We start from the raw sequence: 27,581 nt of genomic DNA, 5'->3' as shown, positions 1-27,581 counted from the left end.
TTTGTAGATCAAACCCTGTCACCATCACCATTATATTCAATATCAGCATACCCACAAATCTTAACAAATAAGGAAGAAGGCATGTATATGATACTAGTTCTTCATATACTATTCTCTCTATGAATTCTTAAAAAAGTATGACAAAGAGAAAACAAATCTTAGACAATTTAATCATATAAACAAATGCAAGTTAAAAAAAAACCGAGAATTAGAATTGGATTCAAAATCTCTCTCAATTGTCAAATCAACCCCTTGTAATTAATGTCAACCAAATTCCTGTTATCTCCCTGGACCCTTCAACCATTCCATATATAAAATCTCTCAACCCCCAATCTTTGTTAACCCAATAAGCTCCTACTTATGTGATAGTGATACAACAGTTTCAGAGCAAGCAACTTGTCAACAAGAAGAGTTCAAAGGCACAAAGGAGCTAGCAAATAGATCAGAAGAACATACAAATTCAGCAGACAAATAGCACCAATTTTCTTGACATGGCTGAGGAGTTTCAAGCTGGGATATGTGGTGAAACATGGTGGAATATGAATCCAACAAGAAGCGCGTTCCCTCTCATGAGTCCATCATCAACTTGTTCTGTTGCAGCTAATGATGCAGGGAACTACAGCACTTGGCAAACAGACTTTCTTGATTTGAGAGCAACAAGGCCTTGTGTTGCTGAAGAAACTAACAATAACAACATGGTTTCTGATGTTTCTCTGGGTTTCCTAGATGCTCAGAAGCCACAGCAGAGTGAATCAGCCAATGGAACTAGTAGCTTCTTGATTGATTCCACTTTACAAATCATGGGGTTTGGCCTCTCATCTCCAACTTCATCCAATTGGAATAACCAGTCTCTCTTGTAAGTTCTCAGAGTTAGATATATATCCATCACAAACTATATATGGTATATAATTATCATGGTCCAAAGCTTCCACTAAGGAAGAAAAAGTTTGTCTTTTTTTTCACAAAAAATTCCTTTTCTCAAAGGAACTTCATCTTTTCTAGGTGTACTTCACCACTTCTTTACCTATTAATTAGATTCTCCTTGTCATCCACTTATCTTTTATGGATTTCTTTTTCTGCAGTCATTGTAGTGGAAGGCCACAGAGCATGGAAGAAACTGGTTTAGATTCTTCTGGTCATCATAATCCACAAGTTTCCTCTGTTGATGCTAATTTCAAGGCAATGAACCAAGATTTTGGCTTAGATCAGCAGGGTCTGAATTCTGTAATTACCAGCAGTGGTAATTTATCAGGTGGTTTAATCCCAATTAATGGATCAGGTTCCTATGGTTACCCTTCAAATTTGGTACAAAGCCTATATGATTCTCAACCACAACCTCAGAACTCATCACTTTTCACCAACCCCTCTATGTCCTTTTCATCTTCCAATGAGCTGTCACCAACATTCTCTTCCATTCTGAAACCTGCAATGCCAAAACAACAGCTTAGTGGATTGCACTTTTCCAATAGCACCCCTTTTTGGAATGCTTCAGCTGAGGCACTTCATGACATAAGAGCAGGAGTTTTTGCTTCATCACAAACTCAATACCAAACGCCAAGTTTTGAAGAGAAGAAACAAAATCCACCTAGTGCTCTATTAAACAAGGTAAATAATTGTGTATAATAATCCATGGCTTGTTATCTAGGGTTTATTTTATTTCACTTTTTGGATTAAGGGTAATAATGAATTGAATTGATGTAAACGCAGCTCAAGCGAGAAGAATCTCCAGATGCAGCGAAGAAGAGTACTTCTACTGAGCCTGCACTAAAAAGGCCAAGAATTGAGACTCCATCTCCATTGCCAACTTTTAAGGTATACTGTAGTGTTATTATATTTTCTTCATGATAACCAAAGTTTTTTAACTAGACAACTCCAAATCTTCTTCATTACTATCTTAATAGATTGATTTGATGAAATCAAAGTTTATATGTATGGACTTTCAGGTTCGGAAAGAGAAGCTGGGGGACCGAATCACTGCTCTTCAGCAATTGGTTTCACCTTTTGGAAAGGTGAATTTATATGCTTGGTTTTTTCTTCATTTTACCTTAGACTATGATGAAATTTCAATATTTATCTTTGTATATAAACGTTAAAGGGTAAAAACTGACCACGTATATTGATCTTGATATATGTATAGACGGACACAGCATCCGTTCTTCACGAAGCCATCGACTACATCAAGTTCCTTCATGATCAAGTCAATGTATGTTTCCATTCTTCGAAACTTTGTCCTAAAGAAAACCCTAATTATTTGGCTATCATACTTATGCATAATATTAATGATACTTAGACATACATTTTTTTTTGATAAGCAATACTTAGACATACATATATAATCCAGTCATCCAACAAACATCCTAATTTTCTCTTTACATCTATAGTTTCTTATTACATTCATTACTTTTCTCTTCATATTTTAATGATCTGTTGGATGTCTGTACTATATGGATGTCTACAAATTATCATTTTCTTATAGTTAAACTTAAAGAAAACTTTAACAAGAAGGCTTTTTTCGTGTGTTTCAATTAAATATAATTGTATTTTGTAAATTTCAGGTATTGAGCACACCATATATGAAAAGTGGAGCTCCCATTCAAAACCAGCAGGTACTCCAAAATGATTGCATTTAGATATATATTACACATACACACACTTGCACACATGATTTTTAATAATTATTTTAGTGTGGATTTTGATGTATTAATTTGTATATCTTGAAGGGTACTTGTGATAATGTGAAGGAGTCATCAGAAGAAGATTTAAGAAGGAGAGGGCTATGTTTGGTACCGATTTCAAGCACATTTCCAGTGACAAATGAGACCACTGTTGATTTCTGGACACCAACATTTGGAGGCCCACCCATGGGTATGGGTAGGTAGAGAAAGCAAGCTGAAGAGACTCATCTCAGGCAGTGGATCAGAACTAATTAACGACCATGTTAACTATATATTTACATACATGTCATGTCATGTGTAAACTTAAAGGAAGGGATTGGTAAAGACAAAGGATCATGAAGGAATGGGCCAGGAAGAGAATATATACACTTTAGCTAGCTAGCTTTAGGTGCTTTAAGATTAATAGCTCCAATTAAGTTTTTAGAAATCCAACGTCGACGGTGGGGGCAGGAACAAGTGCTAAATTCAGCGGCATTTTACATTATATATAGTTTTTGTTGGTAGAAAGAAACAATATATATTTGCCAGAATTTAGCAGATCATGGGGCTAGCAACCAAGCTAACACGCCTTTTGTTCCTGCTTATCAATATATTATCTGTATTCTGAATCATCACGCACCAGCAACTTAATTTTTTTTTCTTAGCAGAATAAAGTGGATAATGTATTGTATCAATATTCATTTGTTTTTGGTTTAATTTAATTAACTACTCCTTTTTATTTGGTGGTGGTCGTGGCTCTCCCTTGTCAATTAGTCTTTGTTTTAGGGTTACCTTTAATTTGTTACTTCTCAAATAGTAAGGGCACGCGAAAATGGCTTTTCAAGCACGTATGTATGATGAAATCATTGTCAATAGCAATGAATCATTGTTCTCCATCTTTATAAATTCTGATCTTCCAAATGTCGTGATTCTTATGTACGTAGAAAAATTCTCAACACCACGTATACTCGTAGGATAAGGACATGATATTGTAGAGTTAGTAGTTACTATATCATTTAGTAATTTTAATAAAAAGAGACTAAAAACCACCCTACGCTTTCAACTTTTGTAACGGAATATTAGAATTTGTCACAATTTTCCTAGAGTTTCATGAATAATAGAGATGAAATTAGTTACATATTTTGTAGAGATTTTTTCTGTCACAAGTTTTATTCCTGAAATCCATGACTAGTTTTGTCTCTATTATTTGTAGGTTATGAATTTTGTTACATATTCTGAAATTCAAACTCAAAAGTTGAAAAGAGTGGGGTGAAGTGTAAATTTTAAAGAATAATTAAATTTTCATAAAATTGAAGATAGTAGTTAAAGAGTAATTTACTATAATAGAAAAAATTAATAATTAAACTGATACGCACAAATAGACACTCACATCTCTTCCTTTTCAATGTCTTTTATTTTGTTTTCTTAGGAGTTTCGAGTTATTTATTAACTTGGATTCTTACTTTTAAGAATTTTGGCAGTCTAATTCTATCTCAAAAACTAACTAGCTTAGAAGTAAAACTTTTTGGCTAAGTCTAATTCATATTATCTGATTACGTGTTAATGTAAGACTTCTCAAATAAATTTACCTTATAATTACAAAGATAAAGAGGGGAAAATAAGTCATGATGAAAAGAGAAATAAGCTTAAAGCTGAAGAATCCAGATATGAGAAATGACTAATCATGAAAAAGTACTACTTTAGGAATTAAAATTCTAACGGTCAATATCTCATGGCGCGCGATGAAGGCTAGCTTATCATTTTTATTTATGACTTTTGAAGATGATCAGACGATAAATGTTGAATCATACCCTACGTACCTTCAACTCAAGCATCTTGCTGCTGGAGTACTACTACTCCTCCATGAGTATCAGATCTTTGGTTTTTTCTTTATAAAGCTAGCTGTGTGGTCGCTTCATATAATAAAAGAACATATATACATACACATAAAAGGAATTTCATATAAAGTAGCATAGAAAAAGACATGAAGCATCATTGTGATGTTAATAAAGCATGCCTATTATTATGAGTCTTCACACATTGATCTTACTTTGATGCAAAACACTTTTCTTTTTTATTGTTTTGGCTAATCAATGACAAGCCCTGTGTTTCAATCTTGTAATGCACGTTTTATTGCAGCTTGAAAAGGGCTCCAGCTTTGAAAGATGGTTGATACACACCAATGGTCAGATTATATATATTCTTCCTTAGCTCGTTAACTCAAGCTGCATGATTGATTGACTTGAATGAAATATTCTCAGTTGAAAGGACATGAGGACTTTAGGGAGCAAAACGTACAGATACTGACTTGAATGTAACGTTCATTAGTTGACATTGATTATATATATAAGTTCTGTATAAGAATTATGATGACGTTTATTGAAGTGATGCCCAACTTGGGCCTCAAAACAAAAACAAACTCTATAGCAAGTTTTGTTTTTATATAGAAAAAAAACGTTTTTGGTAGCTAGTATTTTTGGGTCAAGGTGGCGTAGGCTTAAGAGTGAGAAATTGGGTTTGGGTTGGTCTGTTGAGCTCATTATTTATTATATAGTTGGACTTGAATTGTTTGGAATGTGGATGTTGGAGTGACTAGCTGCCAATGGTAAAAGGTTAAGGGTTAAATGTGAATTGAATTTGGTTCATCTGAAAAAATTTCATAGTTTTTAGTCTCAAACATTAACATTAATGCAATATGTGAAGCTAGTCGCTACGGTTCTTTTTGTGGTGGTTAAATGCCACAAAATGCGTTAGCTTAAACTGTTTTAAAATGCACCACACGTTAAGCTGCTTTTATCGATATTAAAGGTTGTGGGTTGAGAAGGGGCAAAAGATCGAAACATGTAAATAAAGTTTTAGTAAGAAGAAGATACTAATACTTCAATATAGTTGGCAATATCATACTACTCCCTTGCTTCTGCATTATTTGATTGAAGGGAGTACAAACAAACAATAATGCTGAATTTCATGCCTATTAATTTAGGCTAATTTCAGAGGCAAGTTCCTAACGACCCTCTTCTATGGTAGCAGTTATGTCATTGGAAGCAGAATTCAGTCTATCACGTGATGATGAATCTGTCTCTAAGAAAAATCTCTCAGAATATAATCCTGGCCTTCTAGGTTGGGGAAGCAACACACTCTCACTGTCCAACATCAACAACACTGATGACATTGTTGGCCTATCTTCTGGATGCTGTTGAACACATAAAAGGCCCACTTGAATACACCTTAGAGCTTCAGAGGAAGGGACCTCATTCTCAACCATTGGATCCATCAGCTCCAAAGCCCTTCTTTCATTCCAAAGCTTCCATCCCTACCAAGTTATTCATTTAATGTGATTACAATTTGCAAATTGATTATATATCAGATACTATAAAAAATGATACTTATTCACTATTATATATTTATATATACTCACATGGCCTAGGAGATTCAATTTGTGATCTGGGTGAAGAAATCCTTTGTTTTTCTTGCCACTCAACACCTCCAAGAGTAAAACTCCAAAGCTAAAAACATCAGATTTGAAAGAGAAGCGGCCATCCATTGCATACTCTGGGGGCATGTATCCACTGTGATAATTTCGAAACATAAAATGAGTTTAAGATCACAAAATTGTGGAAAGTTTAGGCTATTTATCTTTGTGCTTACTAGGTTCCTACTACTGTCTTGGTCTTTGCTTCAGTTTGATCTCCACCAAACATTCTTGCCATTCCAAAGTCAGAAATTTTTGGGTTCATTTCACTGTCCAAGAGAACATTGCTTGCTTTCAGGTCTCTATGGACTACTCTTAGTCTTGAATCTCTGTGAAGGTACAGAATTCCGCGAGCAATGCCAATTATAATGTCTTTCCTCTTTTGCCAACTAAGCACAGAACGCTTGGTTTCATCTGATTCAGACATCAACTAGTTATACAGTATACTATGGTTAAGTGAAACATGTTAATTTGTTCAAAGTTCAAACATTGTTTAACATGTAGATGTGATTGTGGAATAGTTGAGAGACCAACCAAATAAGAAGGAGTCCAAGCTTCTGTTTGGCATGTACTCATAGACCAACATTTTATCTTCTCCCTGAATGCAACAACCCAGAAGCTTGACAAGGTTTCTATGGTGAAGTTGGGAGATCAAAACAACCTCATTCTTGAACTCCTGCAGGCCTTGTCCAGAACTTTCTGAAAGCCTTTTCACCGCTATTTCCTGTCCTGATGGAAGTTGACCCTGAAATTCCAACAGATCCCAAATATAATCATCCTTGTTGCAAAACTAAGAGGGTAAGTAACTTTTTTTGTTGGAAAATGGAACCAGGTTGGTAAACTGATAAACTTGTTTAATAAGTAAGTAGAAAGTTTTACTGTCTCCTTGGACTGATCAACTAATTAACTACTTGAAGATGACAATATATTATATTAAATATCCAATTCATTCAGATTAAAAGAATGATAGAGTTCATTGTCTGAATTATTTAGAAGTGTGTTAAAAATAGAATTAAGCTAAAAAGTTTTCTTGTGATGCAATCTGGAGGACAATTGTCAAAGACTACTATGTGGCATTGTTTCGAATATCATTTTATTCAATATTAATCACAGAGAAAGAGTAATTTACTTTGTATACAGGACCAAATCCACCTTCTCCAATCTTATTGTAAACAGAGAAATGCCCTGTAGCTGCTTCAATAATGGCAATCTCAAATACTGGAAGTTCAAACTCATTCCTCTTGCTCCTAGCTCTTCCAACACTAAATTGAATATTTGCCTCTTTGGCTGCTTACAGAAGTAAAGAACCAAGGATTAGAAAGCAATACTAAGTGCTAATCCAAGGAAACCATGGTTCAGAAATAGCATGGAATCTCATAAAAGTAGAACTGCAGATATCTTTACCTCCATTTTTTCTCCAATTCTTAATTATGAACCATAATGCGGAGACAATAATAGTCGAGAAAATCGATACTGATATAGCCAGAGGAAGCAGTAAGAGTTTATTCCTTCTCTCTTTATCAACACTTGAATCTAACACCAAAATGAAGAGATTACATTCAATACATACACATTTATATAGATTACTTAGAAACAAAAACTTCAATAGCATGTTTGAAAATCTTTAAAGCCAGATTAATTCTAAGGTGAAGCTTCTGCGTGCCAGCTGATCCAAAGATGAAATAAATGTTATGAATGGACCATTGACCATTGCACTAGCATAAAGGTGTACACAGTGAACAAAACAAATGAGCTATATTTCTGAAGTTAACAAATAAAATAGGACTTGAATTTTAGAGAGATTGGTAGTATATACTTTCAATCTTCTTACCTTGTTCTGAAGCCAGAACTCTCACATAGAAATCTTGCCCATTCACAGAAACCTGTTTCAGATCGAACAAATCCCCAAACCAAGCAATACAGCCTTTGCCGCTTGCATTGATATCTAGTTTAGCATAAGCTACACAAGAGCAATTCTTCAAGCATTCTGCTTCACAGTGATCAATGCTGATGCTATAATTTGTAAGAAACTCTTCAGAATCTGGTAGTTTCATTCCTTCAAAAAGCTTAAATGCATCATCATTTCGGCAAACCTGTGCATTCTTCCTAACACATCCACCTGAAACCCTAGGCTCAAAACCTTTCAAACACTCGCAAATCGGGGAGCTATTGATGTTGCAAGCACCATAAGCACCGCAAAGGCCATAATCATCACAACGGTCCCCTTGAATATTGAATTCAGAGAACCAAGTAGACCGATGATCATTCCACGAGAAATGCTGAATCAAACCAGATGGACTAAGCACAAATCTTGAGATGATGCTAGCTTTAGTCTCATATGAGTAAGACACTTCATCCGAATCAAACACAAAGATGGGTTTGAAAACTGGATTTTCCCTGAGAACTGGATTACCTTTGAATTGTTGCCCATACCATGGTCCACTTCTGAAGACCTTCTTGTTTCCCTTATGAAGAAAAAGCTGAGGAAGGCCACGGGGATCCACACTGTAGGTGAATTCTCCTGAAGAAGGATCAGCACTGTTTTTCCAAGAAGTTAAATGTATGTTCAAGCCAGTTTTGAAGTTACAACCAAGCTTCATTCCTGGTAGCAATGTGTCAGATGGATAATCAAAACTCTGCCACAAAATTCCCTCAAATCCATCTTCAAAATCCTTCAAGACAAAGTTTCCAGAGTCTAGGAGCTGTGCTACTGGATTACTTGCAGGTGAAGCAGAAGAATTTGAGGACCATACAACATTTCCTATGTGGCTTAGAAGGATGAGCTTCCCATCATTGCTGAATGTTAAGGAGCCACCAGAACCAACTAATGGCTTGTCTCTATTTGCAACCCAAACAACAGTTTGCTTTGGAATGTTCTTGTACCATATTCCAAGATATCTATTAGTGGAATTGCCTGGACTGAAGAAACCCAGCTCAAAATTTTGAGTAGGGGAAACTAGTGTCTTGTTGCCACTGATGGTTTGTGGTGGAGTTATGCTATCTTCTGCTTTCAAGAAAATGGGAAACAAGGGTGTCAAATAGAAGCAAGTAGCAAGAATTAATAGGATGAACTCTGTTTTCACCATGAGTAACTTGATCCTTCAAGTTACAACTTGAAAAGAAAGAAAAACCCAGTTCTATTGATCTTACAGCTACCAAAATTCACAGTGGTGGGTTAATTGGGAGCAGGTATGATTATGAATGAGAGAGTCAACAACATCAACCATTATATATCATTGAGAGTGAAGACAACAATGACCCCTCCATGACTAAGTAACAACATTGAAGCTACAACAATGAGCAGAAAAAGGGTATGGTTTGAAATTTGCTACCACAGACCTATCTTAGTAGAGGCCTGGAAGCATTTTTTTTTAAATAATCACTCTTGATAGCTAAGTAATACACTATTTTAATGTCATGTTTCCAATGAGATGAACTGCAGAGGACTCTTTGTCAATGAGTGCTGGAAGATGTTGATATCGGTAAACACTTTATACCTAACTCTCTTACATTAAAGAAAAATATAATCATCTATACCAACCTCTATTATTTAGGTATTTGCACCCCAAAACTGTAACCAATATCCTAGTTGTGGGTGAAACCACTAAACAATAAACGGCTGGTTATAAAATGTGTTTCATTTCGATGAATAATGATCAAACCTCGAACTCCATGATTAGGGACGAGGACAACAACCACAATGTCACACTTTGTAGTGCTATTTATTCATAGGATTTATGGCCAAAATATAAATCCTAGGCATTGTTAGTTGTGTTGATTCCAGGTAATATAACACTCATGTCTGCAGTAGACTTGGAGAACAGAACAAAAAAGTTGTAGTTAGGTTGTAATTTTGCTTAATCATTTTAATTTAGAAAAAATATCAAATTAATTTCCTGCTTCAGAACAAAAAGAACAAATCCAAAAACAGAAAATACATAAAGTCATAAACATTTGAAAAAACCGACAAATCCACTACATTACACTGTTGACAACCATTAATTAATTCCCTGAAGCAATATCACAATTCTTTCAGATCTTGAGCACTACACTACATTGCAGACTTGCAGTCATTGCTCACATATTCATAACAAAAACAAAAAGCAATTCCAAGCAAATCCACTACATTACACTGTTGACAACCATATTTTTTTTTTTGTAAAAGAAAACTAACTTAGCAGGGTAATACTAATTGGCGTTCAGAAGATTATGGGCTGAAACCCCTAAACCAGACAGCCCATACTGAATAAAAAACTCACTTAGTGCATGCTTTTTATTCCATTGGCATCTTTTCAAATCAATTTAGGTAGCTTCCCAATACATCCAAGGGGAAAGAAAATGAGGTTAGATTGGATTAGTGCCTTCTTATTACAATCCAATATTTTGCCTAAGACTCCTTTTTTTCTTTCACACGTGCTGTTTCTCTCAACCAAATGAAAGGGGTGTAATGAGTCGTGGCCTCTATACATCACAGGTTCTTTGAATATTCCATAACTTGATGAGATGAACTAACCAAATCTAACTGCGTAACATAGGTGGAGAATTTTCACACGACATCTAGAAACTAATCTACAATCCTGAAAAATAACATCATCATACATTTTTATACTGTATGCCATTCTTATTACGTTGTTGATTAGCAACAATTTTCAATCCTGTGACTAGGATTGGCTTTCTTAGTATACAATAAATACATCATTGACCCTTAGACCAGTGATATTATCATATTAAGAAAGCAGCTAATATTAATTATTAAGGAACAACTCATAGCTTAGCCCTGTAAAATGAAAGGTTCTACAACTTCATTGTTTTGGTTCTTCTTCACTTTAGCTTTGTTTTCCAATACAGTTGTGCTCTCAGTGGATACCTTAACTGCAACCCAATCCCTTGGACTTAACCAAACACTTGTATCTCCAGAGGAAGTGTTTGAGCTTGGTTTCTTTAGCACAAACGGTTCGAAATGGTACTTGGGTATATGGTACAAGGACTTTCCTTTCAAAACTGTGGTTTGGGTGGCAAATAGAGACACCCCACTTGAAAATTCCAATGGAACTCTCAGGATTGGAGAAGAAGGAAACCTTGTTCTTCTTAATCAAACAGGTTACACCATATGGTCATCAAATCAAACCACTGCTACAAACCCAGTTCTTCAGCTTTTGGATAGTGGGAACTTGATTCTAATAGAAGCAAACGAGAGAAACACCACAAACTATCTATGGCAGAGCTTTGATCACCCCACAGATACTTTGTTGCCAGGCATGAAGCTTGGTTGGGACCTTGACACCGGCGTGGAGCGCCGGATAACAGCATGGAAAAGCCAAGATGATCCATCAAGCGGAGACAGTTACTTCAGTGTAGATTATCATGGAATACCAGATGTTTTCTTATGGAACAAACAACAAAGGATCTTTAGAACTGGACCTTGGAATGGTGAGAGGTTAGGTGGAATACCAATACTAGACACCATAGCTGATCTCAATGATACAGTGCATGCTGATGAACATGGAGTGTATTTCATCATTTCACCACTTGCACAATCTAATCTGTCCAGAATGGTTGTGAACTGGACCGGCGCAATTGAACGCTGTGCTTGGGTAGAGAGCAGCCAAAGTTGGACAAGAACATGGTTTGCACCTAATGGAGATTGTGATCAATATGGAGTGTGTGGTCCTTTTGGTATCTGTGACTCAAATGCTTTCCCTGTATGCCAGTGTATTCAAGGGTTCAGTGTCAAGAATCAGCAGCAATGGGATTTGAGAAACTTCTCTGATGGGTGTGTGAGAAAGACAGGACTGGAATGTGGGAAAGACAAGTTTTTACCCATGAAGAATGTGCAGTTGCCTGATACCAGAGAGGCATTTGTAGACAAGAACATGACCCTATTGGATTGTGAAAGTAGGTGCCAGAGGGAATGTAATTGCACTGCCTATGCTAATGCAGAGATTACTAATGGAGGGACCGGTTGCGTGATGTGGACCGGTAATCTCATAGACACCAGACAGTTTGTAGAAGGTGACCAAGATCTTTATGTCAGATTAGCAGCTTCTGATGTAGGTAAGTTTCTTTGTTTCATTCCCTTAACCACTAGTTTTCATATTTTGGATTTTAATTTTCAACTTGGCATTGTTATTGGATATTAGAGCAAGGGGTAAAAACACTTTAGCTAGTGGGGAAGTGATTTCTTATAGCTGCTTTGTATTGATAACTATTATAATGTCAGCAAATTGTATTTTATACTTGGGCAAGGTGCTTATATTTATTTAGTAAGTAACTTACTGTAGGCCAAATTTAATGTAAATGATGTTCTATACTAAAAGTTATGTTTCCTCTCAGATGACAGTGATACAGGATCTTCTGGTGGCTCTGACAATAAAAAGAATGTAGGAGTTATTGTAGGAATTGCAGTTCCGGTAGCTCTAGTAGTTTTGGCGGTGATTATATTCATATTGTGGAAGAAGGTAAAATTGAGGAGTATATCTAAAGGGAACGAGCAACAGAATGGTAATAAATCATTCATAATGTAGATACTATGTTTTCCTAAAGCCAAATCATGTTACTTCACATAAAGTTTTCTTGCTTCTTCATATAAGGTTTTTGTCTTTGGTTCTAAACCAGATAATACTAATAGAAGTCAGACGACGTTGTTACGTGATGCAAGATTTTCAAATAACAAAGAACATGCAGATGAAAGGAGCATGTACAAGCTAGACTTGTCATTGTTTGATTTTCAGACCATATCAGAGGCTACAAACTTCTTTTCTTTAGCAAATAAACTTGGAGAAGGAGGCTTTGGAAGTGTTTACGGGGTAAGTTTCTTTTACATATACCACTGTCAGTGAATCTATCACAAAAGCATTCATTTGCATCAAACACCGAGTCTGACACAAGTAAATGTGTCAACGGCAGGGTAGGCTAGCGGGTGGCCAACATATCGCTGTGAAAAGGTTATCAACCGGCTCGGGGCAAGGAAATGAAGAATTCACGAATGAGGTAAGTTCAATTGCAAAGGTTCAACATAGAAATCTTGTACGACTGCTTGGCTGCTGCATTGAGAAGGATGAGAAGATGCTGATCTATGAGTACATGGAAAATAAAGGCCTAGATTCTATTTTGTTTGGTGAGTTATTTTAACATCATGAAGGATAAACCTTCCTTCAAACTTACCAATGTTCCTTTGAAAAGTCTTTTTGATTGTGGACAACAATCTGTACTCAAATTTTATCATACCTAATCAAAGACTGTTTTCCAGACAAAGTAAAGAGTTCCATGCTAGACTGGCCAATGCGCTTCAACATTATATGTGGAATAGCTAAAGGGCTCCTTTACCTCCATCATGACTCAAGATTTAAAATTATCCACAGGGATCTCAAGGCAAGCAATGTTCTACTTGACAAAGAAATGAACCCAAAGATATCAGATTTTGGGATTGCCCGAATCTTTGACAATGATCAAACACAAGCGAATACAAGGAGAGTAGTTGGAACATAGTGAGTACCACGTACAATGCTACCTTAAATTTTGTCTAAAACACCTTTAACTCATTTATTCTTATGATATGCAGTGGCTACATGTCTCCTGAGTATGCAATGGGTGGATACTTTTCAGTAAAATCGGATGTTTTCAGTTTCGGAGTTCTAGTGTTAGAGATCATAAGTGGGAAGAAGAACATAGGATTTTATTCCTCAGATGACATAAATCTTCTTGGACATGTAAGGGAAAAAAAACTGAGTCTAGTTGAATAGTAATCACTGATAATTTATTAACATTGTCTTATGATGATGGAATTTTTTTTATTGTGCACTGATAGGCATGGAGGCTCTGGAAAGAAGGAAGTGCATTGGAACTAATAGATTCATCATTTTCTGAATCATGTTCACAATCAGAAGTGCTAAGATGCATACACATTGGCCTCATATGTGTCCAAGAACGAGCAGAAGACAGACCTGCAATGTCTTCTGTGGTCTTGATGTTGAGTAATGAAGCTGCATTGATGCCAGAACCTAAACACCCTGGTTTTGTCTTTGGAAGGAGCCCCGGTGAGACTAATTCTTCTTCTGCTAGGCAAGAAGAATCATACACCATAAACCAGGTCACGGTTACAAGACTAGATGGCAGGTAGTAATTTGAGTATCACGTGGATTCTCTCAGAGATCAAGTATTTTTGTAAAAAAAATTGTGAACCTCATACATTTATAAATTTCGATAGAGAGAGATTGACTAAAGTTTTACATCACCTAGCGAAAATTTAACACTGAAGAATTCTTGTGTATTAATGGACAAGCTTAGATCCGAATTGAGTTTCTCTGCGGTACAAATGGAGACAAAGAAATTAGTACTGAGGACATATATAGCAAAAAAACAGTAACAGTTTATTAAATACGGCAACTACCAAAGATTGGACGAAAGTATAACAAAAGTGCTGGCCAAGTCAAAGTTAAACATAATAAATATGCAATTTGATCACAAATCTGACTTGATTTTGGTTTTAGTTAATGTCTGGACCGTTCAACTGCTAGACATAGAGACAAGCATGCGAATGTATAATGAAAATATATGTAAAAATCAAGAAGTAGATTCAGACCATAAACTAAGTTATGTTTTCAAGAACCATATCTCTTAGCACGTTACAACAAAAACAAGATCAAAGTAGATCCAAAAATGCCTGAACTATCAGACAAAGGAATATTTACATAATATTTTTATGCTTTTGGGAATCTACAGAAAGTCAGATTATGTCACGCTCTTTTCATTATCTTGCATCTAGCAATGTGATTGTGACTTGGTTCACACTCCATGGTTCCTCTTGCTTACTTGAAGAAGAATCAGTCTCTGGAGGATTCTTTCCTAGGGAAAACCCAGGGTTTCTGGGTTGTGGTATTAGAGGAGCTTCACTGTTCAACATCAAGATCACTGAAGACATTGTAGGCCTATCCTCTGCACGTTCTTGGACACACAAGAGTCCAATATGAATGCATCTAAGAACTTCTGAGGTTGAATATGAATCGCTAATTGAGGGATCAATAAGTTCTAATGCACTGCCTTCTCCCCACTGCCTCCAAGCCTACAACAAGAAAGAAAGCATTACCAATTGTTTGTTACAAAATGATATTTTCAACTACATAGGACTCTAAGTAAAGGAACGATTTCATGAACGTACATTCCCTAAAAGATTCTTATCTTCGTTTGAGTAATAGAATCCTCTGTTCTTCTTCCCAGTTATGATCTCTAGCACAAGAACTCCAAAGCTAAAAACATCAGACTTCACTGAGAAGTTCCCGTCCATAGCATATTCAGGAGACATATAGCCACTGCAAATTAGAAAAATATACAAATAATAAATAAGGTCACCATATTTTGTGTTTTAGAGAGCACTAGTATGATATTAGGGGTTCTCACTATGTTCCAACAACTCTCAGTGTATTTGCCTCTGACTGATTTGTGCCAAATATTCTAGCCATCCCAAAGTCTGATATTTTTGGGTTCATTTCACTGTCAAGTAGAATGTTGCTTGCCTTGAGATCCCTATGGATAATCCTGAGTCTAGAGTCATGATGCAGATAAAGAAGCCCTTTAGCTGTTCCACATATAATGTTGAAGCGCATCTTCCAACCCAGTACGTGGTTTCTGGTTTTGTCTGAAACATCATTTATGACAAAATATATGATTTAGAAAATTAGTAAACCGAAAAAAGCAAGACATGTCTAGTTGTCTACATTCTGCAAACAGAAAAAGAGGCTTTAAGATACAAAACATTGCAACTCACCAAACAAAAACGCATCAAGACTTCTATTCTCCATGTACTCATACACCAGCAGCTTTTCATCTATCTCAGTGCAGCAACCAAATAGCCGCACAAGATTTCGATGTTGAAGATTGACAATTAACTTGACCTCGTTCTTAAATTCTTCAATTCCTTGCCCAGAGTTCTTTGACAACCTTTTGACAGCAATTTCTTGACCATCCATTAACCTTCCCTGGTATACACACAATCGATAGGTGTGTTAGTGTGCATTGTGATTTGGAATTATGATTTCAGCTATAAAAACAACATACCCTGTAAACAATACCAAACCCTCCTTCCCCAAGTTTATTTGCTTCACAGAAGTTGTTTGTAGCCATTGTTATGGTATTAAAATCAAACAATGGCAACTCTAGTTCATCCATGTGCCTTTCTCCTGACTTTTCTCTGTCTCTATTAGCTGAAAATACCACCTCATTCATCATCAAATCCCTACTTCTTTGGAGAGAACCTGGTTTAGTGACAAGAACCAAGACAATTTATTAAGTAGCACAACAGCATATATATGTATATATATGTGCGGAGTTATAAGGAAGGGCATTATGATGTTTTACCTCTGTGGTCTGTGGTCCCACTGAATCTACTTAGCAATTTCTTCTTCCTAAATAAAATGTAACCCAATCCCAAAATCACAACAACTGCAGATATTGTGATTCCTGCAATCCTAGCACTATCATTTTTCTTCTTGTGAGAGCCGACTGCAGATCCTGAGTCATCTGCAAAAAAAAAACAGGTATTTTTAGCAGATACATTCACTTAATATTTGTTGGAGATGTCAAGAGATAGATTTTAGACATGAAAACAAGCAATTTCCAAATAACTGATGACTCAACATAAGACTCAGCATTAGCAACAGAGTTTCTCTTCAAGTACCAAGATACAGGAACAGATCAAATTAGCTTATTTTCTTATTACACTTCCTTATTATCCCTTCTATAAATCAAACACGTTAATTTATTTCAACCATGGCTTCTAACAAGAGAATTCTGTTTTGAATTTTAAGGACATGCTACTTTGGGAGGAGGCCTACTCCCACCAAAATGTATCAGGACATCAATTGAATACTTCTCTACTAACCCAAATTCTATTTTGTTTGCAAAATTCAAATATGATGAACACATGCAAGGTTGGCTAGCTTTAAAGTAAACTAACAATTCTGTAAATAACATCTAATTGCAACTTTAAGGAAGCCACTTTAACTAAGATATATTGATGTATGTGTAGTTACTGGTTATAACTTATAACTATAAGGACTCCATACTTGTATTAACAGCACTAGCCTTTGTTTATCTCAAAATAAATTGCATACACAGTGTGCTCTTCAGCCGTAGTCATAAAATTGCATTTACCTAAAAAACATTGTGCTGCTTATATGAATGCTAGGAGAGGGAGAGAGAGAGAGAGAAGGAAATAAAGGTTGTTGCATTTGGTAGAAGTGGCCATGACTATTTAGCATGATTGTGAAAAGCAGATAGCAATCTTGGTCCAAAGAGAAAACCTGAGTCATAGGGTTTTGCTATTTGCACCACCCCATTAATTAACCATACCACCTAATTTTTCTATAAAATTTATAGAAGAACTTTAATCACACCACTCTTTTCTATCATATCCAAGAAGACGATGTAATAACTTCTACAAAGTTCACATCACTCTCTATATACATTTTTACTTATAAAAAAATATAATATTTATACATTAATTTCAATTCACCCAGCATCCTAGTAATTTTTTTTTTATAAAACCTTCTCAATGGAAGTTGCATATAAAAGAATTAAATCAGTTCTAAAAAAGCTAAAAATAACATGAAAATGAAACTTAATTTATAGTTTTGTTTACGTGTTATATTTGTTTTTCAAATTAATAAAGCTCTATTAATATGTTTAAATATTTTTTCAAAATAAATATAAAATTTTTACACAATAGAAGTGTGTATTTAAATACTAAAAATCCATTTTCTCCCTAAATATTGAAAACAATTGCAACCAGAAAGCTTAAAGAGGAATTGGGTGCAAGTGTGCAGATGCAACACACTTTTCTTATTTGAAGGATTTGCCTACCCTTTTTGTCATTAATTAAACTCAAATTCCTCAATTATAAAAATAAAAAAAGAATGAGAATTAAAAATCTCAAATAAAAATAATATTCATTTAAAATAAAAAATTTATCATTTCTTCTACTCTGAGCTCCCCAATTCAAAACATATTTTTTTAATTTAACAATAGTTTTCAATTAAATTCATTGCTAGTTATATTTATAGTAGAGAGAAAAAAGTTATATCATATAAAGGAAAAGGAAAATATTTAATTGTTTCGAAATAATTATTTTATAGTTAGACCTTAACAGATATTAGGAAAAAAATTAATTATTTATTTTAATTAAAATCCTTCTTTGAAGCACTAAGAAAATTCATTATTGCAAAAACAGTTTAGGACTTCTATTTAATGTATTACATCATTGCCTGCATCAATTAGTTGACTTGAGGTTAAGGGACCACGAAAAGTATATTTTCCCATCTAAAATAATTAGTTTGTAGTTGAATATGTCAAGCCATGTACCAAAAGAAGTGTTAAAAACTGTGTTTTGGACCTTGATATTGTAGTTTCAATAAAAAAATTATTCATATCTCAAATTCGTCTAAGAAATAAGAATAGAATAGAGAAATGAGAGGTATAATACATGTGATAAGAAAAGAAAAAAGAGAAAGAAAATAAAATTAAGTGGGTAAAAATAGCATGGAAGGGAAGTTGATTGAGAGCTGACAATGTATTTACCCTTATAGTTTTAGGGTCACACACTTCCACCTGTGTTGTAAAATTTAAAAACTGGATTTTTTATATTAATAAAATTTGTACTAAAATTTATATTCTTTGGTGTAACATGTTCTATAATTCTTGTTCTCATTTTCGAAGTGATAATAAAGGTTTGCAAAAGATGGCGTACCTACTTCAGAAGCTGCTAATCTGACATAGAGATCTTGCCCGTTACCAGGAAACAGCCTCATGTCTATGAGTTCACCAATCCACAAGACACAGCCAGTTCCTCCATTGGTGATCTCATTGTTGGCATAAGCAGTGCAAGAACAGTTCCTGAGGCATAAATTTTCACACTCCACAAGGTTCATGCTTCTGTTCACAAACACCCTGCTTGTCTCAGGCAACTTCACCTCCTGCATATGCAAAAACTTGTCACTGCTGCAGTTCAAATTGGTGTTCCTCAAGCACCCCTCAGACCCATCTCTCAATTTCCATGCCTGCTCATTCTTAGGCCTGAACCCGCTCACACAGTTACAAATCGGCGAAGAATTAACATCGCAGATACCGTACGGGCCACAATTTCTGTTAACATCGCACTGATCTTTAGGTAGAAACCAAAACTTGTTCCAAGTCTGGCTGCTCGTTACCCATATAAGTCGCTGAGTTTCACCACCAGAGGTAACTGTGAGCCTTGAAAAAATGGATTGATTGGCAACATGGAATGAGTAGTACACTCCATGTTGATCTGAAGAGAAATTGAAGTTAATATACTCCGTATTGGTTCCCATATCCGGTACCCCGCTGAATCTTTCCCCATTCCAAGGACCACTTCTAATTAGTATGGTCTGGTTTTTCCACAGGAACAATTCTGGGAGTCCTTGAATATCAATCTTGAATGTGTACTCTCCGACTGAAGGATCTTGGTCTGTGACCCTCCATGATGTTAGGTGTGTCTCTGTGCCCTTGTCCAAGTTCAAACCCATCTTCATGTCTGGTAACAACGTGTCTGTCGGATAATCGAAGCTCTGCCACAGATACTTTATGGAGTCATTCATGTTTGCTTCTCTGACAACTAAATTCCCAGTATCCAGAAGCTGAACAACTGGGTTGCTGGCTGTGGTTTGATTGGAGGACCATACAGGGTTCCCAGATGAGTTGACAAGAACCATGTTTCCGTCGTCTGCAACAATCTTGAGATATCCTGTGGAGTTGTCAACGGCTTTATCTCTGTTTGCAACCCAAACCACTGTTCTATCCAAGTTCTTGTACCATATACCAAGGTACCAGTTGGAATTGCTGGCCGTGAAGAATCCCAGGACAAAAACTCCATTGGATGATTGGAGGGTCTGGTTGGTCCTGAAAATTTGAGTTGCAGTTAAAGTGTCTGTAGAGGTTGAGAATGTGGCGAAAAAAGTTTGTGAAGTGATGAACCAAAAGAGGAAGAAACGGAGAACTCTCATGTTTTCCCTCCCTGCACTGGCCCCCCACCTCACAATCAATCTGTTGGAGTTAAATTCGTTCTAGTCTCCTTAAAAATCTCTCATTACAATCTTTATTTCCCTAAATCTAATCAATTTTTATACAGTTTTGCAATAGAAATGTCTGACCAGTATGCGTATTCCCTTATTCGCATTCTTGAAATATATTTAAACACAAACTGTTATAAGAATTGGTCTTTACATTAAAAAATTGTACTATGGAGCAACCAAATCATTGCTTTAGACACATTACGCCACAGAACAATCGACATACAATTGTTTTATCAGATGAAAATTGAATAACCATGTAAAAAAATACAAATTGAACTTTGAACTTTCAATATATACTATTTAAGCTTATCAGCTAGCCAACCTCATCACCAATTGACAAGTCCTCAGAATCAGCTTAATTAGCTTCCCAAAATAAAAATAGACTCTCCTTCAATATAGCAAAAATGATATTCAAAGTTCAGAAAACTGAATGGAGACAGAGCTGAGAGTGTTGTCATACCATATTGGGAAGAAAAAAAATGAAGTATGGCATGTGTTCAATTAAGATATAGATCATAATCATACACATATTGGAAATTGATTCATATTACAAATCTTTTCATTATATTATCAATATTAAAACTGTTAATTAACCAAAATATCTTTACCCTCTCTATCAACACATGGTAAGACAACCACCCACACCGCCACCTCCGACCACCGTCACTCCTAGTCCACCACCACCTAGCTTCAATAGCTCATGTAGAGTATTTGTCAGCTAACATTGACCTAAAGAGCAACCACAGTAGCCAACCTAATCATCCTAGAGCTAAATCTTTATGGCGTAAACCACGAATAGGTTCGTTAAAATGCAATGCAGATGCATCATTTCAAAAAGGGGAATACCTAACCTGGACTCATCGTGACGGAGGCAGAAGCTGCGGTTGTTTGGTTTGACAAGGCCGCACCTGAGTGAGTTCAGGGTTACGAGAGTGAGATTCCGGTAGAGGAATGCAGAGGAGGGTTTTCGAAGAAGGAAGCTCTTTCCATTCCAGATGAAGTACAAAGGGTAAGCTTTTATTCTCTGTTTGGATATTGTAGTTTTTATCTTCCACTTTTACATTTTTGATGTGGTATGCTTCAACTCACCGTCATAGATCTAATCCTTTTGATAATGTGAGATTACATTAGGTCTGTCAAATAAATCTTTCATCTGCACATCATTAGAGATCGAACAATCCACCAGATGTTTAAAGAGTTCAATTATTTATATACTGCGCGATGATTTATTGGTCTTCTACATTTATATTAAGAGAAAACATGAGTTAGACACCTTAACCGCACCCACACTAAAAAAAGATAGGGAAGAAGATAGAGAAATGGAAAATATGGTATGTAATGTGATTGAAAAATAAGAAAGATATAAAAAGAGAGTGTGCCTGAAAATTGAATGAAATAAGTAGTTTCATGCCGTAAGTAAATTAATGATTTCTTTTTTTTTTTTTTGAAGTTCGTAAATTAATGATTTCAATAATAATATCTCTTGTATATTACACCAAAACAAGGTCATACTAGATATCAAAAATGCCTCACCTATAGGATAGAGGAAGATTTACATGATATTTGTATGTTTTTTGGGAATATGAAGGTACAACATGTTAGATGATGTAATGGTATTTTCATTATCTTGCATCTAGCAATGTGACCGTGACTTGGTTCATACTGCATGATTCCTCTCGTTTACTTGAAGAAGTATTAGTCTCTAGAGGATTCCTTCCAAGGGAAAACCCAGGGTTTTTGGGTTGTGCCATTAATGCTACTTCACTGTTCAGCATCGAGACCACTAAAGACATTGTTGGCCTATCATCTGCACGTTCTTGGACACACAAGAGTCCAATGTGTATGCATCTAAGGACTTCAGATACTGAATATGAATCTCCAATTGATGCATCAATAAGTTCCAATGCACTTCCTTCTCTCCACAGTCTCCATGCCTACAATAACAAAGAATGCATTATTAAATCTGCTAGGATAAGATGATATTTCTACAAAGAAAGCATTATTAATCAAAGAAACATTTTCACATACATTTCGTAAAAGATTCATATCTTCCTCTGAGCTATAGAATCCTCTGTTTTTCTTTCCAGATATGATTTCTAACACAAGAACGCCAAAACTAAAAACATCAGACTTCACTGAAAAATTTCCATCGATTGCATATTCAGGAGACATATAACCACTGCATATTAGGAAAAAAAGCATATAAGTTACAACTAAGATTGCCACATTTTGTAGTTGAGAAGAAAAATAATATTGTGGTGCTCACTATGTTCCAACAACTCTCAGTGTATTTGCTTCTGTCTGATTTGTACCAAAAATTCTAGCTGTCCCAAAGTCTGATATCTTCGGGTTCATTTCACTGTCAAGTAGAATGTTGCTTACCTTGAGATCCCTGTGGATAATCTTTAATCTAGAATCATGATGCAGATAAAGAAGCCCTCTAGCTATTCCACATATAATATTGAAGCGTCTATTCCAGTCTAGTAAGTGTTTTCTGGTTTTGTCTGGAACATCATTTAATTTAGAAAAGTAATAAAAACATGATAAGCAAACTAGTTGCCTACATTCTGCTGGCAAAATAGAGGCTTTAAGATACATAATACAAGATTAATTAGTTGGGCAGAGTAACTGAATTAGTTACGTTCAGTTAACGACCCTAACTGAACGTAACTAATTCAGTTACTTACTGTGTCCAACTAATGGATGGTTTATTAATACAAAACATTAAAGCAACTCACCAAACAAAAATGAATCAAGGCTTATGTTCTCCATGTACTCATACACCAACAACTTTTCATCCATCTCAATACAACAACCAAATAGCCTCACAAGATTTCGATGTTGAAGCTTGACAATTAACTTGACCTCGTTCTTAAATTCTTCAATTCCCTGCGCAGAGTTCTTTGACAACCTCTTGACAGCAATTTCTGGGCCTTCCATTAACTTGCCCTGGTAGAAAATTTACAATCGCAGTTGTTAGAATAGGGTGTTGAGTGTACTTTGTAATTTTTAATTATATTGACAGCTATAAAATAACCTACCCTGTAAACAATGCCAAATCCTCCTTCCCCGAGTTTATTTTGTTCAGAGAAGTTATTTGTAGCCAATGTTATGGTATTGAAATCAAACAATAGCAAATCTATTTCATCCATGTTACTTTCTCCTAAGCTTTCTCTATCTCTGTTAGTTGGCAGTACCACCTTATTCATTATTGAATCCCGATTTCCTTGAAGAGAACCTAGTTCAGTGACAAGAACCAAGACACTTTAATATGTAGCACAACATCATATATAACATGTGCAGTTATAAGGAGGAAAATTATGATACATTACCTCTGCGGTCTGTGACCCCATTGAATCTACTTAGCAATTTCCTCTTCCTAAATAAAATGAAACTCAATCCTAAGATTACAACAACTGCACTAATTGTGATTCCTGCAATCTTAGCACTGTTTTTTTTCTTGTGAGAGCTGACAACATATCCTGAGTCATCTACAAAAAAACAAGGTTAATTTAGTATATAATGTATTACAAGTGCAATATGTGAAAGTGTAGTGGGGGGCAATTGCCCCCCTATTGACCAAGGTGGATTCGTCCCTGCATATTAGTATGAAGCAGAAATTGGTCAAAGCCATAATAGAGACAGTAGTTGGTCAAAGAAATGAAAAGAGAAAGCATGTACCTACATCAGAAGCTGCTATTCTGATATAGAGATCTTGACCACCAGCAGAGTTCTGCCTCATGTCTAAGAGTTCATCAATCCACATGACACAACCAGTTCCATTATTGTTGACCTCAATGTTGGCATAAGCAGTGCAAGAACAGTTCCTGCGGCAAAAATCTTCACACTCCACAAGGTCCATGCTCATGTTGACAAACACACAGCTTGTCTCAGGTAACTTAAGGTTCTGCATATGCAAAAACTTGTCACTCCTGCAGTCCAAATTGGTGTTCCTCACACACCCATCAGTCCCATTTCTGAAATTCCATGCCTGCTGATTCTTAGGCCTGAACCCTCTCACACACTTGCAAACAGGGGCAGCATTAGCATCACAGATACCATACGGGCCACACGTTCTGTAAACGTCACACGGATCTTTAGGTACAACCCAGAAACTGTTCCAAGTCTGGGTGCTCGGTTCCCATGAAAGACGCTGAAGTACACCATCAGAGGTGATCGTGATCCTTGAGAAAATGGATCCATTGCCAATATGGAATGAGTAGTACACTCCATGTTGATCTACAGAGAAACTGAAGACAACAGAATCCGTGTAGTTGAACTTTTCGCCATTCCAAGGATTACTTCTATATATTATGCTCTGGTTTTTCCGCAGGAAACCTTGTGGGAGTCCTTGAGCATCTACCTTTAACGTGTAATCTCCTGTCGAAGGGTCTTGATCCGTGTCCCTCCACGATGTTAAGTGATTATCCGTGCCCTTGTCTAAGTTCCAACCAACTTTCATGTCTGGTAACAACGTGTCCGTTGGGTAATCGAAGCTCTGCCATAGGTAATTATTATTAGCAGGGGAAGCTTCTTCTCTGAGAACTAAATTGCCAGTGTCCAGAAGCTGAAGAACTGGGTTGCTAGCTTTGGTTTGATTGGTGGAGGACCATACAGGGTTCCCTACAGATGAGTTAACAAGAGCTATGTTTCCATTTTCTGAGTTGATCTTGAGAGATATTAATCCTGTGGAGTTGTTGTCAATAACTGGGTTGTCTCTGTTTGCGACCCAAACCACTGTTTGACCCAAGTCCTTGTACCATATGCCCAGGTAGTACGAAGTGGGATTGGTGCTGCTGGGGAAGAATCCAAGGATGAAAACAGCGTTAGATGATTGGAGGGTCTGGTTGGTTGCGAGAGTTTGTGTGGCGGTTAAGGTATCCCTGGCGGAGAAAGTGTGTGGCGCCATGAACATGAAGCAAAAGAGGAAGAAGCAGAGGACTTGCATGATGTGTGTGGTTTCTTATTACACAAGTTGATAGTTTGCATTTAAGTAACAGAACAGGTTGAGGAGAGAAAGAGCGCATTGACCCCGGCACTGGCACTGGCACTGGGTCTCTCCCCATGTTTGAACCGGCATGTAGACAATGGACGTCATGGATAAGAAATGAGATCGCCATAGATAAATCTTAAATATATAGTAACACACGCCCATTGACAATTCAACAATGATATCATGATCATCCTTTTGAGTCATAACATATATAACATATGTAGTACTGTTGGATTTTAAGGATGTCATGTCCATGTTTGTGAAAGTTAAAAATCGTCACCACTCACCAACAATAGAACTAAGAAAAATAATTAGAGGAGGTGAAAATTTATACTACATGTTAATTAAAAATCTATCATAAATAACTTATAAAATTCCAGTAAAATAACTTAAATTATTAACAACACTATAAAATTGGGTTCAATTATTGATTCCTCGAAAAAAAAAAACTGTTTTTTAATTAAAAAATCATTATTTTCCAAATTTTTAGGTATTTGCTTAAGCTTTTTAAAAAGGTTCAAAAGACTGGAATTTGATTATTTGGAAAATAATAATTTAATTAGTTTATAAAAAAAAGTTGGTGTGATAGGTGAAAGAGAAAATAAAAAAGTAATTTCAATCACTAGTCACTACAAACCGCCTCTGTCTTGCGGCGTTGCAGGATTGTTTTGCGGCGGTTAAACTGCTGCTAAATGCATCTCGCGACGGTTTACAAACCGCCTCTGTTTCCGTGGTCGATATGCTTCCTATGGCGGTTTATGACAACCGCTGAATTTATCGCCGCAAAACTCACACATGTACATATACGAAACAAACTGATTACCATTTGGCGGCGGTTGGAACCGCAGTAAACTACACAAATTTTACAGAAATAAACAAAACAGACAAAACTGCCGCAAAACGTTTAAAAACCACTGCAAAAGTTGTACACTAACAACGGTTGCCCAAACCGCTGCAGCTTATAATATGGCGGCAGTTTCGAGGAAAGCATGATGTCTATCGTAAAAGTCATGTTTTCTTGTAGTGAATTAGCACAAGCAAATGCTAATCAACTTCTAATAGTAACATGAATCTCTTTGTGATCGTTCATTCCGCCAAGCAAGATGGAAGTGAAAGGAAAGCTGAACAAAGAGAAACTGCGGAGACAAGAGAATAGTTGTTGTTGTTTCCATCTCCAAGACCTCCTCCACCTGATCCATCTTGTATTGGTCTTTCTTTATCCATGACTTCTTTCTCCTTATTTTACGAAATTGAAGAAGATGATGCTTCTTGTTTGAGTTGTTTCATTCTTTGCTTAGAAAACTATTTCTCGTTTTTGTTGTTATTCCTCCTAGTTGTAGCTTCATCTCTAGACTGTACGAGAGTTGATCAGCTGAAGTTTTACCTCGCATAAAGTGAGAATACAATGTAGCCAAGAAAGTTAGTAAACAAAATAATCACAAATGTAAAAGAAAAATACGTACTATATTCATAATTGATCAAGTTAACATAACTAAAGCAATGTATTCTTACCAAAAAGAATGTTAAAAAAATTGTTGTTGTATCTTCCACTTTTACATTTTTTATGTGCAACAATGTATTCCTACCTGGCTACCAGGGGCGTAGCCAGGATTTTGGCACCGGGGTGGCTAAAAGATCAAATAAAAATTAATCTTGCTTTCTTTTATCTAAACAATTATATTTTTTGAACTTACCTTTGCATATAATTTTTATACACATATTCAATTTTTTATCCTTCATTTTATTAAACTTTATTATATCAAACATAACTTTATCGAACAATAATCCAAATGACTCCACATGTGTAAATGAAATAATATAATTGATATTTTTTATAAGTAGGAGAGATATATAATTAATTTGAGTATAAGAGATACTAATCAACTCATATGTTTGTCAAAACTGAAAGTTTGAATAATAAATTGTCTTTTTATAACAAATGATGATATTATTTATATATATAAATATAATACAACATAAGCTACACAAATATATCCCTTGCTTAGTGGTAAGTTAAAGTGATGCAATCCTCATTGAAGGGGATTCGATTCCCCACTTTATAGCTTTTTGTCCAAAAATGAAAATAAAATGTTGCCTAAAGGATTCGAACCTGGGACCGTGAAAGAAATAATCGATTTGCTCACCACTGCCTGTTAATGAGTTGTACTACCCAATAATTTATATTAATATTTTCACTGGTGCTAAATGAAAAAAATACATATTTTTAGGATGAAAATGTAAAATATGGGGGGCGCGGCGGCACCGGTGAGCCACCCCGGTGCCTCCGCCCCTGCTGGCTACCCATGAGAGTAAAGCTCTCAGTGGATAGAGCTCTATCAATAAATCATTCTTCATATGAACGATAAGGAATAAAATACTCG

The 27,581-nt window shown here is 35.9% G+C and overlaps 5 protein-coding genes across 10 annotated transcripts; 2 read left to right on the top strand and 3 right to left on the bottom strand.

The window, feature by feature from the left end:
- Positions 1-205: 205 nt before the first annotated feature.
- On the top strand, positions 206-3,393 carry LOC130722128 (transcription factor bHLH112). Its single transcript, XM_057572767.1, has 7 exons — positions 206-856; positions 1,083-1,605; positions 1,708-1,812; positions 1,944-2,009; positions 2,138-2,203; positions 2,556-2,606; positions 2,721-3,393. The coding sequence occupies exons 1-7, from the start codon at positions 492-494 to the stop codon at positions 2,877-2,879; spliced, it is 1,335 nt and encodes a 444-aa protein (XP_057428750.1). The 5' UTR covers positions 206-491; the 3' UTR covers positions 2,880-3,393.
- A 2,103-nt stretch (positions 3,394-5,496) lies between these two features.
- Positions 5,497-9,475, bottom strand: LOC130722125 (G-type lectin S-receptor-like serine/threonine-protein kinase At4g27290). The gene is made up of 7 exons (XM_057572764.1): positions 7,958-9,475; positions 7,531-7,659; positions 7,256-7,413; positions 6,661-6,871; positions 6,303-6,540; positions 6,073-6,223; positions 5,497-5,967 (listed from the first exon to the last, which is right to left on the bottom strand). The coding sequence occupies exons 1-7, from the start codon at positions 9,210-9,212 to the stop codon at positions 5,659-5,661; spliced, it is 2,451 nt and encodes an 816-aa protein (XP_057428747.1). The 5' UTR covers positions 9,213-9,475; the 3' UTR covers positions 5,497-5,658.
- A 1,039-nt stretch (positions 9,476-10,514) lies between these two features.
- On the top strand, positions 10,515-14,354 carry LOC130722119 (receptor-like serine/threonine-protein kinase SD1-8). The gene is made up of 7 exons (XM_057572754.1): positions 10,515-12,180; positions 12,460-12,627; positions 12,742-12,932; positions 13,033-13,243; positions 13,376-13,613; positions 13,688-13,835; positions 13,934-14,354. Exons 1-7 carry the CDS (start codon positions 10,911-10,913, stop codon positions 14,243-14,245), a joined length of 2,538 nt encoding a protein of 845 aa, XP_057428737.1. The 5' UTR covers positions 10,515-10,910; the 3' UTR covers positions 14,246-14,354.
- Positions 14,355-14,663: 309 nt separating this feature from the next.
- Positions 14,664-21,273, bottom strand: LOC130722117 (receptor-like serine/threonine-protein kinase SD1-8). 4 transcript variants are annotated; one of them, XM_057572747.1, is made up of 8 exons: positions 21,054-21,273; positions 18,866-20,034; positions 16,480-16,641; positions 16,180-16,376; positions 15,890-16,100; positions 15,523-15,760; positions 15,284-15,434; positions 14,664-15,187 (listed from the first exon to the last, which is right to left on the bottom strand). In XM_057572747.1, the coding sequence occupies exons 2-8, from the start codon at positions 19,845-19,847 to the stop codon at positions 14,876-14,878; spliced, it is 2,253 nt and encodes a 750-aa protein (XP_057428730.1). In that variant the 5' UTR covers positions 19,848-20,034; positions 21,054-21,273; the 3' UTR covers positions 14,664-14,875. The 4 variants fall into 4 exon arrangements, with proteins under 4 accessions (XP_057428730.1, XP_057428731.1, XP_057428732.1 ...); XM_057572748.1 differs by having other exon boundaries at positions 21,059-21,273; XM_057572749.1 differs by having other exon boundaries at positions 18,866-20,024; positions 21,059-21,273.
- A 360-nt stretch (positions 21,274-21,633) lies between these two features.
- Positions 21,634-25,294, bottom strand: LOC130722121 (receptor-like serine/threonine-protein kinase SD1-7). 3 transcript variants are annotated; one of them, XM_057572756.1, is made up of 7 exons: positions 23,889-25,294; positions 23,540-23,698; positions 23,249-23,445; positions 22,946-23,156; positions 22,474-22,711; positions 22,236-22,386; positions 21,634-22,141 (listed from the first exon to the last, which is right to left on the bottom strand). In XM_057572756.1, exons 1-7 carry the CDS (start codon positions 25,153-25,155, stop codon positions 21,830-21,832), a joined length of 2,535 nt encoding a protein of 844 aa, XP_057428739.1. In that variant the 5' UTR covers positions 25,156-25,294; the 3' UTR covers positions 21,634-21,829. The 3 variants fall into 3 exon arrangements, with proteins under 3 accessions (XP_057428739.1, XP_057428740.1, XP_057428741.1); XM_057572757.1 differs by lacking the exons at positions 23,249-23,445; positions 23,540-23,698; positions 23,889-25,294 and having other exon boundaries at positions 21,635-22,141; positions 22,474-22,599; positions 22,946-23,081; XM_057572758.1 differs by lacking the exons at positions 22,946-23,156; positions 23,249-23,445; positions 23,540-23,698; positions 23,889-25,294 and having other exon boundaries at positions 21,635-22,141; positions 22,590-22,708.
- Positions 25,295-27,581: the final 2,287 nt, after the last annotated feature.

The sequence above is a fragment of the Lotus japonicus genome, chromosome 6 (assembly GCF_012489685.1).
Source record: "Lotus japonicus ecotype B-129 chromosome 6, LjGifu_v1.2".
In the NCBI taxonomy this organism is placed as follows: Eukaryota; Viridiplantae; Streptophyta; class Magnoliopsida; order Fabales; family Fabaceae; genus Lotus; species Lotus japonicus.
The sequence above is the reverse complement of the archived record's forward strand: the minus strand, read 5'-3'. Positions and strand labels throughout refer to the sequence as shown.

What these genes read in the sequence shown, in the direction of transcription:
- LOC130722121 (XM_057572756.1), bottom strand. Translation starts at nt 25,155, where the DNA reads ATGCAAGTCCTCTGCTTCTTCCTCTTTTGCTTCATGTTCATGGCGCCA. An exon ending in GATTTGGCATTGTTTACAGG is followed by an intron (nt 23,157 to 23,248) that starts GTAGGTTATTTT and finishes ATTTTCTACCAG; the next exon opens with GGCAAGTTAATGGAAGGCCC. An exon ending in CCTTGATTCATTTTTGTTTG is followed by an intron (nt 22,712 to 22,945) that starts GTGAGTTGCTTT and finishes ATGATGTTCCAG; the next exon opens with ACAAAACCAGAAAACACTTA.
- LOC130722117 (XM_057572746.1), bottom strand. Translation starts at nt 20,138, where the DNA reads ATGAGAGTTCTCCGTTTCTTCCTCTTTTGGTTCATCACTTCACAAACT. An exon ending in ATTAGCAGCTTCTGAAGTAG is followed by an intron (nt 16,642 to 18,865) that starts GTACGCCATCTT and finishes TTTTTTTTGCAG; the next exon opens with ATGACTCAGGATCTGCAGTC. An exon ending in CTGAGAGTTGTTGGAACATA is followed by an intron (nt 15,435 to 15,522) that starts GTGAGAACCCCT and finishes TCTAATTTGCAG; the next exon opens with TGGCTATATGTCTCCTGAAT.
- LOC130722125 (XM_057572764.1), bottom strand. Translation starts at nt 9,212, where the DNA reads ATGGTGAAAACAGAGTTCATCCTATTAATTCTTGCTACTTGCTTCTAT. An exon ending in GATTTGGTCCTGTATACAAA is followed by an intron (nt 6,872 to 7,255) that starts GTAAATTACTCT and finishes TTGGAATTTCAG; the next exon opens with GGTCAACTTCCATCAGGACA. An exon ending in AATTGAATCTCCTAGGCCAT is followed by an intron (nt 5,968 to 6,072) that starts GTGAGTATATAT and finishes ATAACTTGGTAG; the next exon opens with GGATGGAAGCTTTGGAATGA.
- LOC130722128 (XM_057572767.1), top strand. Translation starts at nt 492, where the DNA reads ATGGCTGAGGAGTTTCAAGCTGGGATATGTGGTGAAACATGGTGGAAT. An exon ending in TGGTTTCACCTTTTGGAAAG is followed by an intron (nt 2,010 to 2,137) that starts GTGAATTTATAT and finishes ATATATGTATAG; the next exon opens with ACGGACACAGCATCCGTTCT. An exon ending in TCCTTCATGATCAAGTCAAT is followed by an intron (nt 2,204 to 2,555) that starts GTATGTTTCCAT and finishes TGTAAATTTCAG; the next exon opens with GTATTGAGCACACCATATAT.
- LOC130722119 (XM_057572754.1), top strand. Translation starts at nt 10,911, where the DNA reads ATGAAAGGTTCTACAACTTCATTGTTTTGGTTCTTCTTCACTTTAGCT. An exon ending in ATTAGCAGCTTCTGATGTAG is followed by an intron (nt 12,181 to 12,459) that starts GTAAGTTTCTTT and finishes GTTTCCTCTCAG; the next exon opens with ATGACAGTGATACAGGATCT. An exon ending in ACATAAATCTTCTTGGACAT is followed by an intron (nt 13,836 to 13,933) that starts GTAAGGGAAAAA and finishes GTGCACTGATAG; the next exon opens with GCATGGAGGCTCTGGAAAGA.